The sequence below is a fragment of the Aethina tumida genome, chromosome 1 (genome assembly GCF_024364675.1).
Source record: "Aethina tumida isolate Nest 87 chromosome 1, icAetTumi1.1, whole genome shotgun sequence".
NCBI classification, from domain to species: domain Eukaryota; kingdom Metazoa; phylum Arthropoda; class Insecta; order Coleoptera; family Nitidulidae; genus Aethina; species Aethina tumida.
In genome coordinates this window covers 40,215,080-40,229,076 of record NC_065435.1, presented here as the reverse complement: position 1 = coordinate 40,229,076, position 13,997 = coordinate 40,215,080, and the positions used below count along the sequence as shown (strand labels likewise).

Genomic DNA, 13,997 nt, shown 5'->3' with positions numbered 1-13,997 from the left:
TATGTGCTTTCTTTTTGAATAAAAAGTATTATTGCTAGTATCATATTCAATTCATATCTTTTTTCCATTGTTAGCACTGTTTGTTAGCATTCCTGCACATTTGGAAAACTGGGCTTTTTAGTAGAACATTGGTTTTATGTCTTGGTAAGGTGACAGAAACGGTGCTTCGTGAATTAAGACTTGAGACGTTAAATCCAATGATAGGTTAGTATATAAGTACAATCAAATTTGCCATGTAATACATTGCTGACAAAAACTTTGCTGACGTTTTTTCTCTTCTTACTAACAGTGAGTCCATGTTCTTGCAGCAGTAAATTGTGAACGGTATTACGAGCAGGATACACATTGTTCTTATGAAAGCTTAACTTAAGGTATCCTCGTTGAATAGATTCCGGGCTAATTTGATGGCAAGTGTAAATGGAATTCAAGACAATACTTCAATACTCCAATTTGCTTCGTACTAGTGCAGACTGTTGCATTACAGGCAATTTGAGATTTAACGATTTACAGTTTCGTAAGACAAATCTCAAGATCTTGAAACCTTGTGTAGAAACTTCCAATATTTGCGACTTAAAAGATAATTCGTTGTCTTTAGAATGCCCAGATCTTTGCAGCCATTCTATTATGTTGCTTGAAAAATTGACTGGCAATTTACGTTTGATGTAACTTACAATAAGGCATTTTTTTAGCTGGAGACACCAAAGTGTCAATATCACTTTGAAGAGTAAGGTAAAAAAAATATTGGCGATTCCACCATTATTACAAATTTATACGAAAATTCTTCGGTTAAGTCTACTTAAATATCTGTTTGGTTGAATGCTGTATTTTATGTACTCCCACATAAAAAAAACTAAAAAACTTTAAGTCGGATGGCCGAGGGGGGCACTAAATTGCACTCCTTTGTCCTGTCCTGCGTCCCGAAAACGTATCATTTAAATAACTGCACACATTTTGCGAGGAATGCGGAGCTCCGTTTTCCTGAAAATCAGTTCGTGTTCATTGTATTCAGGGTCCTTCTCTATGATATGTGTTAGAGTTGGGTCGATGGCATTCTGTAATAAATCCAGGTACCTATCGTCTGTTAAATTTCTTGGAAGGCAAAGAGGACCAGGAATTTCCATAAATACCAGCTCCCTCCGAATGTTGTGTGTGTCTCGCAGAGAATCCTTGAATTGTGATCAGCCCAATAACGACAATTGTGGCGACTCATTAAACCACTCGGGAAGAAAGTACACTCGTCCGAAATGCACTCGAAAAACCATTGTTTTTTGAAGTTTTTATCACACGTGTTGTTGGTATTTCAAAGCAAATTTTGTAAACGAGTGAATCGATTTTTAAAAATTAAACACCAGTGTATAGGGAATTAAAAGCTCTTTTTAATGTGGTATCATTTGAAAATATTGGGGGATGACACCCTTACTTGCGGTACATTTTTAATGGCCCACAACAAGCGCATTCACCAATATTTTAAATAACAGACAGACAAATAGAGCATTTTGCGTCACACTTTTGTAAGATTTTTACATGACTTGTGACAAGTGTAACATTAATTATTTATTGAAACATTGTACTTCAATTTATTTTATGTGTAACACTTAGTATCATTAAAAACAATTATCTAATTAACAAACGAATTATAGAATAGTGAATGTTAATTTTTATATAGCTATATATAAGTTATAAAAGTTAAGAGTTTCACAAATATATTCATATATGATGAATCATTGATAATTATTAAGAATTATGTTTGCAAATAAAATATTCATAATTGAGTCGTGCAACCAACAAGAGTTTGAAGAATTTCCATGAAAACACGACTGAAATTATTGCGAAACAACTCCAGTTTTCAAACGCAGTGCACGAGATAAACCGCATTAATTTATTTAATGAGAACTAAAAAAAAAGCTCCATTCAAATTAAATTAAACGTGTACAGCCGCTTGAGCCTCGCATACAAAACCGACCGAATAAATTCATACGTGCCCGTATGATTTAAGTTCTTATCGGCGCTAATAAAAATCCCACTTTTGAAACGCACACACTCATAAATTCGCGGCCCAACGACGGTCGCGCATCGGCGTCGGCGGCGTCGGGGGCGGCGGTCGGCGTACAAAACGGCACGGCCGCACGCACAAATGACTTCATTTATTCGCCTTGTTTAAAGCCCGAACGGGGACCCATCACTGATCCGTTCATCTGTAAATATAAAGTGTTTAATTACTTCCTCGATTCAATTGTTGTTGCCCCGTTGTCTAATGGCACGAAAATAACTTCTGTTAATTGATTTCGAATATCCAATGTTTCGGGGTTTCGGGTTACCCGTTTTCGTTTCCGCTGTTGCTTTCCCAGTTTGTTTCCCAGTTTCATATACACACATACATTTCGGCATTATGTAAAGTGTTTATGTGTTTTGTTTGGGTTTATGTATTGTGTAATTAGTTACATGGCAAATAGAGGTGGGGCTTATTAATTGTACGTGGGACGTGCTTAATAATCACGCTAATTGGTTTGCTTAGCTTTTTTACTTAAACTTTATATTTACAGATGTAGTTATTATAAATTGAATTAATAAATTACAGAAATGTTCAATAAATTGTTGTCGCCATTTTTAAAATTAATGAAGTAAAATTAATTTGTTGTTAAAGGTGTTCCGTCATTAATTAAAGTTTCTCAAAATTTAATTAAACTGAAACAGTTTTAAATTTGGAAGAAAATATTGAAAATGAATGGCGAATCCACCATTATTTAAAGTATTTAAAATTTACTCATACTGAGACCTCAATTACTAAATTAAGGTTTCCTGATTGTATTATCATTATTTAATTTTAATTTTGAATTGAACATTTGTTTTAATTATTTATTATTCTCATTCATCATTATTTGTAAGACTTTTTCAAAAATTATTTTTAACAGTAAAGAATAAAGAATGTTTCTTTTATTTTAAATCAGTTATTAACTTTTGAGACATTTGATCACAAACCACATTTTTAAAATCGTATGTAAAACTGTACCGTCAAAATAACCAACTCGTAAAATTAAAAAATTATTTATTTAAATTTAAATTATTATCTGGAATTTAAAATTTTTGACTTATCTACGTGTTATAAAAGTTTCTCCAAAATATCCTCTTTTTTCTAAGATACTTACTCAAATATTATGCGATAAAGTCATAAAATCAAAGTGTACAGTGAAGATAATAAAAATTTAAGGTAAAAAAAATTATGATAGTCAATTATACTGATGTAAAATTTCATTTTTTATTAAATCTATTAAATTTATAATAATTTCTAATAGTTTCTAAGATGTCAATCAAGATAAGGAAGTCATAAATCATTATTGCCAATAATTAAATGATCAGTAATTTAAAATTTATAATAAATCAGCACTTTAAAGGTATTTCCAAACAAAAATCGTCAATTTCTGAAATGCTTACTCAAAAATGTGTTAAATTCATAGAGACAAATCATAAAATTGTAGAGACAAATCATAAAATTACAAGTTCTTATGATCCTTTATTTTAGTGACCTAAAATATAAAATTTTTCTGAAATCTCATTATTTTAAAATCATTTTTAATTTCTTAGATACTTACTCAAATCACACTTTCTAAAAGACTTTAAGACTATTAAGTTATCAATAATTTAAAATTTTTAATATATCTGCATATTTTAAAAGTATTTCCAAAATATGCTCTTTTTTTCTAATATACCTACTTAAATATTATGCGATAAGTCATAAATCAAAGTGTTCAGTCAAGATAATAAAGATTTATGATCAAAAAAATTATGATAGTGAATTTTACTCATGTAAAATTTAATTATTTTATTAAATATGATTGTTTTAATTGTCTAAGATACTCACCAAAATACACTTTCCAAAAGTAGTAAATAATAGTATACAATCAAGATAAGGAGTCATAAGTCATAAAAGATTATTGTTGATAATTAAATGATGTTAATTTAAAATTTAAAGAGATTTTTGATAAATATGTACATTAAAAGTATATTTCAAAAAAAAATTGACTATTTCCGAGATACTTACTCAAAAATGTGTTAAGATCATAAATAAAATTGCATAGTCAAATCATATAATTACAAATTCTTATGATCATCAATTTTAGTGATCCAAAATATATATTTTTTTTTATCTGATTGTTTTAAAAGCATTTCTGATCATTTCTGAGATGCTTACTCAAAACACATTTTCTAAAAGTCATGAATAAAACTGTACCGTCAAAATAATGATGTCATAAAATAATAAAAGATTATTATCAATTATTAAATAATGAGTAATTTAAAATTTCTAATATATCTGCATCTTTTAAATGTATTTCTAAAACAGATCGTCAATTTCTGAGACGCTTACTAAAAAATTATGTGTTAAACACATAAATATAAAGTGTACAGTCCGGAAATCATAAAAGATTATAATCGACGATCAATAAATAAATTAGTAATTTAAGTTTTTTATCGGATTTTCATTTGCAATACGTGTTAGAAGTCATAAATAAAACTGTTCAATCAAGATATTCAAGTCGTTAAATCATTGTAACTGATAATTTTAATTATCTGAAACTTATAATTTTATTTATCGATTCCGCATAGTTTAATGTATCTTAAAAAAAAAAGATTTATGGATTCCGAGATTCTTACTCGCCAGATATCATAAATAAAACTGTACAATCAAGATAATCAACCAGTAAAATCATAAAAGATTAAAACCGTCAATTTCTGATGCAGGACATCGACTACGAAGGCTTCTCCACGTTCCTGGACACGTTCCTGGAGGTCAGGACGCCGGAGGAGCTGTGCCGGCATCTGTTCCTGTCGTTCGTGCGGAAGGGCGTCACAGTCGAGGGGAAGACCTTCAAGGAAATGACGGTGCTCAGCTCGAACACCGCCTGTGCACCCATTACGTCGCATAATAAGGGTAATTAGCCCTCTCCTTCCTCCCAGCCATTCGTCCACCTACCTGTGCGCCACTGTACCGAATTACTCCAGAACGTCACGGTTTTTTCGCCGATAATTGCGCCGCTGCCTCTCTCAAAGCTTTAGGAAGTGCATGTGGTTTAATTGAAAATTACCTTGGGGTACTTTATTTTTTTTCTTTTTTGCTTTTTGATCTCCAACAGCACGAGACCACGAACTGGTTATGAATTAATTTATTCGCGGGACGTGAAAAATCTTATTTTGTCCGTCGCATTTTATGTGGACATTAATATCGTCGACACGGATCGGATGGCGTTTTAAACGAGCGAATTTCAAGCGACAGCCCATTATTAAATCGGGTCCCTAATTAGCATAGCGGAATTTATCGGTTTGATTAATTGCGCGATACGATATGTACGACGTTGTTTTCGTCGTAATTTGTAAGGAAGTTCAAATTGAACGGGACCGATGCTGCGGCCAAAAAATAAAAATAACGTTGTACATGTGAGGGGCGGATTGAGAGGGGTGCATTATAGATTTATTGGCCAGATTAATTTCGTCTTGTAATTTTATCTTGCGCTTGGAACCGCTTGTAAATCTTGGCCGTTGATAGTTGATAAGTATCACGTGAGGTCGTAAATAGGAACGGGGGAAATTTACTCCCATTATCAGTTCGTGGTAACTACTACGTAATTTTATTAGGGCCATTAATTAGTGTTCCGCTGATATTTACACAAAGAACTTCCAGGTTATTTATATAATTTTTATGCGAAGATTGTATAAAAGCCAATTAACTTGATTTTAATTAACATTCAACACTTTTTCCACTCAAGTTTCAAAAACACACAATTAGATTTTAAATTAGTTTTACGATACCTATTTAAATACGTTTTTTTTTATTTCTCAAATTACTCAGCACTATCTAAACATTATTAAAAATTCAAACTTTTCCAAGGATCATTTTAGTTTTACAAAGAATTTTATATTTTGATTAAATTAAAACTTTTATTAACTTTCAAAATCATTTTTAATTATACAAGTTAAATATTTTTAATTACTTTTGTTCAACACATCAAATCCAGAATATCTATCAATAATAAGAAAAATTAGTGACAATAATTTGTGAGTTCTCTATACTTTCAAATAAAAGTTTCTATATATCATTTTTAATTACGTGAGATAAATTTTTAAATTACTTTTGTTTAACTCTTAATTTAAATTAAATTTATTTAACATCAATTAAAACATTTTAGTTTAAAGTCATAATTAAAGGCGCATCCACCGTTATTTTAAATTGTGACCTATCAGAAAATTAGTTTAAATTTAAATTATTTAATAATATTTTGAGTAAAAGTGACAATAATTTGAGAATTCTCTAAAATTTCAAATAAAAGCTTCTAAATAAATACCATTTTAAATACAGGTTTTAATTTGTTTTTTTTCAACTCTCTAATTACTGACATATCTGATATTATTTTAAATTTTAATACAACCAAAAAATTATTTTCAATTCATTAAGTAATTAAAAAAATTTGTAAAATTGAAAATAATGTGGGCATTCACTAATATTTAAATTAAATTTATTGAACAACATTAAGAATATTTTAGTATAAAACCATAATTAAATGCGCATTCACCATTATTTTAAATTGTAGTATCCGAAAATTAATTTAAATTTACCCTCAAAGTATTTAATAATATTGTGAGTGAAATTGATAATAATTTAATAATTCCCTACAACTTTAAATAAATATTTCTAAATACTATTTTAATTACATGATACAATTGTTTAAATTACTTTTGATTAACTCTTTAATTACTGACACTTCTGACAGAATTTTAAATTTTAATGCAACCAAAAAATTATTTTCAATTCATTAAGTAATTAATGAAAATCTGAGTAAACCTGGAAATAATTCGGGCATTTGCTAATATTTAAATTAAATTTGAATATTTTAGTTTAATGCCACAGTTAGCGCATTCACCATTATTTTAAATTGTAGCATCTAAAAATTAGTTTAAATTTACCTTAAAGTACTTAATAATATTTAGAGTAAAAATGAAAATAATATAAGAATACTCTACAATATCAAATAAAAGCTTCTAAATACCATTTTAATTATATGATACAATTTTTTAAATTACTTTTGTTTAACTCTTTAATTACTGACACATCTGACATTGATTCAAATTTTAATGTAACCGAAAAATTATTTTCAATTCAAAAAAGTTATTGATGACAATCTGAGTAAAACTAAAAATAATTTGGGCATTCACTAATATTTAAATTAATTTTGTTGAACACCATTTAGAATACTTTAATTTAAAGCCATAATTAAATACGCATCCACCATTATTTTAAATTGTAGCATCCAAAATTTAATTTAAATTTACCCTCAAAGTACTTAATAAGATTCTGAACAAACAAATTTGAGAATGCTCTACAATTTCAAATAAATGCTTCTAAATACCATTTTAATCACATGATACAATTTTTTAAATTACTTTCGTTTAACCCATTAATTACTGACACATCAGGCATTATTTCAAATTTTAATGCGACCAAAAAATTATTTTCAATTCAAAAAAGTTATTAATGAAAATCTAAGTAAAACTGAAAATAATTTGGACTAAATATTTAAATTAAATTTGTTGAACACCATTTAGAATTAGTTTGAAGCCATAATTAAAGGCGCATTCACCATTATTTTAAATTGCAGCCTCCGAAAGTTAGTTTAAATTTACTCTTAAAGTATTCAATAATATTTTGAGTAAAAATTAATTTGAGAATTCTCTACAATTTCAAATAAAAGCTTCTAAATAGATTTTAATTACATGATACAATTTTTTACTACTACTTTACTACTTTTGCTTAACTCTTTAATTACTGACACATTTGGCGTTATTTTAAATTTTAATGCAATCAAAAAATTATTTTCAATTCATTGTAATTAATAAAAGTCTGAGTCAAAATGAAACTAATTTTTATGATTAATTTATATTATTTTTGTCACACGTCACAATTTGTGGCGCATTCACCATTATTTTAAATTGCAACGTAGCCGAAAATTAGTTTCAATTTACCCTCGAAGTACTTAATATCACTTTAAGTAAAGATGGGACTAATTTGGGAATTCACTAAAATTAGAAGTAAAACTTTCTAAACACCATTTTTAATAACATTATTTAAATGTTTTATTTAAATTTCTTTTATTTATTTCTTTAATTAGCATTATTTTACTTTTTAACATAATAAAAATTACTTTCAATTCACTAAATAATTAGAGTAAAAGTGAAAATAATTTGTCTCTTTACCAATATTGAAATTAATAATTTCTGAATACGGTTTATATTTTTATTTATCGCCATTTATATATAAGCGCATTCACCATTATTTTAAATTCGAACGTAAACAAATCGAATAATAAAATTAAATATAAAAAATTTAAAAAACTGTTTTTTTTTAATAAATATTGATTGAAATTCGTCGTTTTTATTTTCTAAGTACCATCCCGGAATTGTATCTAGGATTTTTTTATTGATGCACAAAAACTTGTTTATAAAATATTTAAAAAAAAATGGATTCTCGAAGTTGCGCCGCTGACTTCACATTACCCAGGATGCGACCCCGCAACTCACCAAACACCAGATATCAAATTGAGAGCGGTCGAAAAAAATCCACTTTGAAATTTACGATCCGACAGTTAAACCGCGTACAGTTCTCGGCCGTACAACTTTTATATGTAGTTCGCAGGATTCATTCATTTCGAAGGAGGAAATCTAGCGGCTAATGAAAACCTGCAACGAGCCGTACAATATTTAAATTGCACTGTGGAAAAATCTCGCCGGAACAAATGTATCTGACCGTTAGGGAAAAAGAAAAATGCCACCGCGATTAATTTCAATGGAGCTCTTTTGTTGGGTTTCGAGTTCTTTGCCCGCGGACTTATTTATGTAACGCGTTCCGGAAGATTTCTGCATTTTTCTATGATTACCCTGTTTTGATTATCGTTTAAGGCCCGGCACCATTATTCAGATATGTTTGATAGGCAGTCGTTATATAAATTGCTTTCGTTCCAATTTGATTGCCTGATTAATTTGACTATAGATTTTATAGGCTTTGACAGGATTACGATATTATTTCCAATAGTAAGCCATTAATTATTTCGGCGTAAAAAGCATATTTTGTATTGATTAATTGTGATTGATTGTATGAGCATTTGTCTTTTGAAGGGAAAGTGTTACTAACAATATTAATTACTCACGTCTTGACTCATGCAAAAAATCATCATTATACAAAAAATATTCATTAAATATTATTAGAAAAAAGCCAATCTACTGTAAATTCAGAGACAATTCAGTGGAGTTCCATAGACTATTATACTTCTATCTCAACTCTGAAATAAAAAATTAAGGGATTTAAAATTGCAGACGGCCTTTGTCCTGCATGTGCACCGACGCGACGATGGTTTATTAACAACCGACGGGGGAGCAATTAAAAATAATTGTTGAATCATTTCAATAAAATGAATGCGACAACGTTTAAACAACGGCAAAAAAGCGGCGGCTAATTTGCTACACGATGACGGACCACGGTGGAGAACGGACACCAGTTGGTCGCGCACTTTTCCATTATTTCACGTTGATTTGCCGTTGCAATATGCATGAGCTTTTCGCCGAAACCGTAGGTAGCCGCGGCACGAGAAAAACATTTTGCGAACATGCAAATTTCCACATTACTATGTATGAGCATGTTAACCTGTGAAACGTACAATTCGCCGCATCTGGTTTTAAGTGCGAATGTTTTATTGTTAGTTATTCTGCATTTTTAACGCGATAACGATCCGTGTCGCATTATAACTGTGTCCGTCAACCGTTTAACAGACGATTTCTTTTCAAATTATTTTCCGTTTTGTGAACAATTTGTCCGCAGCGATGACAACTGTTACGTTACAAATTGTAAAAAATATTTTCTAAATAATCCTTTTTCCAAACTATTAAAGTAATTAAATTGTTTAAAAATTGAAATACAAAATATGTGAACTGTTAATATATAAATATATAAATTGTTTAAAAATTGAAATACAAAATATGTGAACTGTTAATATATAATATGTAGAGCAACTTTAGAAATTTTTATTTGTCGTGAAAAAAGTGAACGTTGAAATATCCATTTCATTGTTACTTATGCAGTAAAGTCAAAAATAAAACAACCTTACGTACATTTAGCGTTCCTACTAGCATAGCCATTATTTCTAACTTCTAAACACCTTTATTTCATTGATTTCAGTATCTTTTCAATATAGTCGTTCGATATTTTTTTTTTTCCACTATTTCTGAACTTCTTCGTTGAGTTCAATCAAATTTGGCAGTCTTTTGGCATGGATCAATTTCATCTGAAAAGTTTTCAATTGAATTGAGGTCTTCTAGGCTTTGTGTCGGCCAAGACATTATACAAACTTTTTGAGAAGCCAACCATTCTTAAACTCATGTTATCTTCGGTAAATGAAAGCATATGATTCTCCAAAATGTCACAATAAACAAAACGATCAATTATCCCATCTATTTTAACCAACTTTGCCAAATGCAGAAAAACATCCCCAAACCATAACGCCTCCAACATGCTTCACAGTAAGTCTAGTGTACCTGAGATTATACCTTTCATTAATTGGTCTTCTCACCCATGAAATGCTATCAAATTTGAATAATTGGAATTTTGTCGGAAAACAAAATTGTTTTCCATTGCCCATGTGTCCAAGTGCTGCTTTATTTTTTGAAGAAATGAAGGGCTTCTTTGCTAATTTTCTACTATACCTTTAGTGTTTGTTTTATGGTACTTTTAATTTTCTGTACATGTCTCTGTTAGACTTGCTTTTTCTAACACTTTTCGGCACTTCTTCCAGTGCATTTCTTCTGTAAAAATTGGAAATCATCCTCGAAATGATCTATTTCTTTAAATTTAAATAGACTGCAATTTTACTCTGCATTTCACTGTTCCGGAACAAAAATAAATTATAATGAACTGAATGAAGGTTTGGTTACTTTGAACCCTGCTCGAAATAAAAAGTTGCATAAAAACTATGTAAATAGTTAAATATCCGTATATAAACGGATACTCCATGAATATTTTTTGTAGGTACCATTTGCCTTATTCCTTTATTTTTTTTATTAATACAGAGAACTGATATATTAGCCGGTAAACCCTTAACAATCTCTACTTTTTTCTCTCAGATTTGGTAAGACTGAATAAAGTTTGACTATGACCCATTACTAAGTTCCTACAATTGTGGTAACCACTGAATATAAATATTTAATATACATACAATAAACATTCATATAGTAAAATTTTAGGATTAATTAGAGAAGTATGAAAAATCTTATATGTATGTAAAGGAAAGTACTAACCTAACGTAACCAATTTCCGAATATATGACGGGTCTATATTCCTCAAAATTTTTGAATTGCTGTTTAAATTATAATAATTTTTCAGTATGGTTGGTATCTGGAGATTGCATAGGCTAAGGCAAAACATTGATGTGTGGAAACAAATTATTGTTTAAAATATCCCTGTACATAAATCGGTCCATGTGTCCTATACGATGAAGGAGGCCTTGTCTAGAAGCAGAAAAATATTATAGTTTAATTATATAAATATTTAATACACATACAATAAACATTTATACAGTAAAATTTTAGGTTAGGTTAGGTTAGTAAGTTAAGTATGAAAAATCTTAACTTTAATAATTTAAAATTATAAAAAAAGTATTTTTTTATAATACATTGAAATTTTTTATAATGGCTTATTTCAATTTCCTGGATTAAATAAATTTATTAATATGTTTTAATTTGACCAGCATTATTATTTTAATATTCGTAACTTTAGACGATCAGTATTTTAAATTTATTTTATGTTTTATATGTTTAATGGACACAAAAATAAAAAACATTCCATTCTCTTATAAACCAGGGAGCATCAGATTACCCACAGAGCATAGGCCAACACACGAAAACAGCGAAAAATATGTTTTAATTGTAAATTAAATTAAATTTCCATTAGACTAATCAAATTAAAAGTTTACACAGGAACAAATACGACGAACACATCGGTGCACAGCGAAAATTACACGATCGGCGGCAACAAAAATAATTCGCATTAAAAAATCTCCGAGCCAATAAGAACCGTCAGCGGAGCGTGGAACATTCGAATCACAGATACGGAACAAATATATCTGACCGCGTCAGAAGTGAGAAAAATACCGGATCAATTAATTTCAATGGGGGCCGCTCGTTGAGCTTTGATAAACCCCCAGCTTTACGCCTAATGACCAATGTATCGCGTTCGGGGTGGATGCGAATCGGGCAATGAATGTTTTAAGTCGGCAAATAGGGTGGAGGGGTGGCTGGAAGGACAATCGGTTTTGTTTGATGTTTGTTCTTTGTTCCGTCCGGTCGTGGACGGGTTTAATGTTTAGGAGGTCGGAAAATGGTTTAATTAATTTTTCGTCGTGCTCGACATGAACTTTAAGTGTTACATTATAACCGTCCGGATGGTAATTTTTAGTGTTGCCAACACTGACATTGTGTCAGTGTGACAGTGTGTTTGTGTGTGGAACAAGGTTTAATCATTCATTCATACATAGTAATGCCATAATTTGCATGACATACATACAAAATAGTAACGAATGTCATAAATAAATTGAACTAATTATAACTTCAGTTCGCAGCGAAAATATAGAAATTTTCTTTTAATTATTTTTTAGTGCAATTCGGGTTTGCTGAACACGGAAATCATATTCATATTTTTTAATTGAGGCATTTACCTAGATAATGGTATATTTGTGGTTTTTGGTTCATTAATTTAGTTAATGGACCCTGCAGAATAAACAACAACTCGATGAACAATATTTTGTTAGAAAGGTTAGTTAATTATGCATCCAGTGATATCTAATTCATTTGGATTGATAAATAACTGAGTTACAACTATTCATTTCATTAAATTATTGACTATTTTAGGCACCTTCTCCATTTGATTAATTTTTTTCAACAACAAAGTTTTACTTTTTTAATTGCTAGTATATTTAATTACAACCATTTCAAGCCCTTTTAAACTAAGATGAGATAAGAAATGAAAAAGTTATAATGGAAAGGAAAATAAACGAATTTACTTCTACATTTATATATGTTTCATTCATTGCCCTGAAAACTTATTAAGGACTCTCTGAAAGACTCCTAAGTGAACTGCATTCAGACTTTCATTAAATACATTCTCTTTATACAATGCAATGATTTAAAGCCAGTTTGATGTAACTACTTCAATTGGACGTTTTAATAATGACTGAAATTTATTTTTCAGGAAACAGATACTACTACTCTCAGTTTCAATGTTTCCACCATTGTATAATTGATTTAAGGCTAAAAATATTTCTGGTTATTATACAAATTTCATGAGTGAAGGAATATCTTGAAATTTTTACTATTTTTGAACTTTGAGGGAATTTTAATTAGTTATTTTTTATAAGCTTACACAATTTTTATGAATAAAAAGTGTAAAGATTTGGCCACAAAATTAATACACTATTTTCATTTTTTATTGTTCTACTAGGACTTAAAGTGTTCGTAATTGAATGAACCATCGATTAAAAATGTAAAACTTGAGACACTGAAATTATTTTGTGGAACAAAATTACTTAATTGGTGAGTGAGATTCAAACTAATTAGGTACCATTGGATGCACAATTTACTCAACTTTATTTCTTCATTCAAATTTGCCATCATTTATGTGAAGAAAAAATTGAGGGTATGTCGAAAATCTGAAATATGTAAACCGTTTGAATGATAATTAGTGGTTGATAATAAAATTTGATTTTTGCAGGCTCGACGCCGAATGTCAACTCGGTAGGGGAACCACTGGACAAGACGTTGTTGCTCGGCGAAAAACCGGCGACCTACGGTGAAATACTGGTGGAGAAAATCCACGGAATCGGGGAAAAACTCCTGGGGCATCACAGGTCTGACAGCGACTGTTCGACGAGGGGGAAAACTGGTAAGCCGGACCGTTATTAACCGTTATT

The 13,997-nt window shown here is 29.9% G+C and overlaps 1 protein-coding gene across 2 annotated transcripts in view; it reads left to right on the top strand.

The window, feature by feature from the left end:
- Nucleotides 1-13,997, top strand: part of LOC109609482 (diacylglycerol kinase 1) — a 120,058-nt gene that overhangs the window by 87,996 nt on the left and 18,065 nt on the right. For both annotated transcript variants that reach the window (XM_049970519.1, XM_020026145.2), the window contains exons 4-5: nucleotides 4,738-4,927; nucleotides 13,799-13,969. In XM_049970519.1, coding sequence (XP_049826476.1) covers nucleotides 4,738-4,927; nucleotides 13,799-13,969 — 361 coding nt within the window. The remainder of the gene's footprint in view (nucleotides 1-4,737; nucleotides 4,928-13,798; nucleotides 13,970-13,997) is intronic.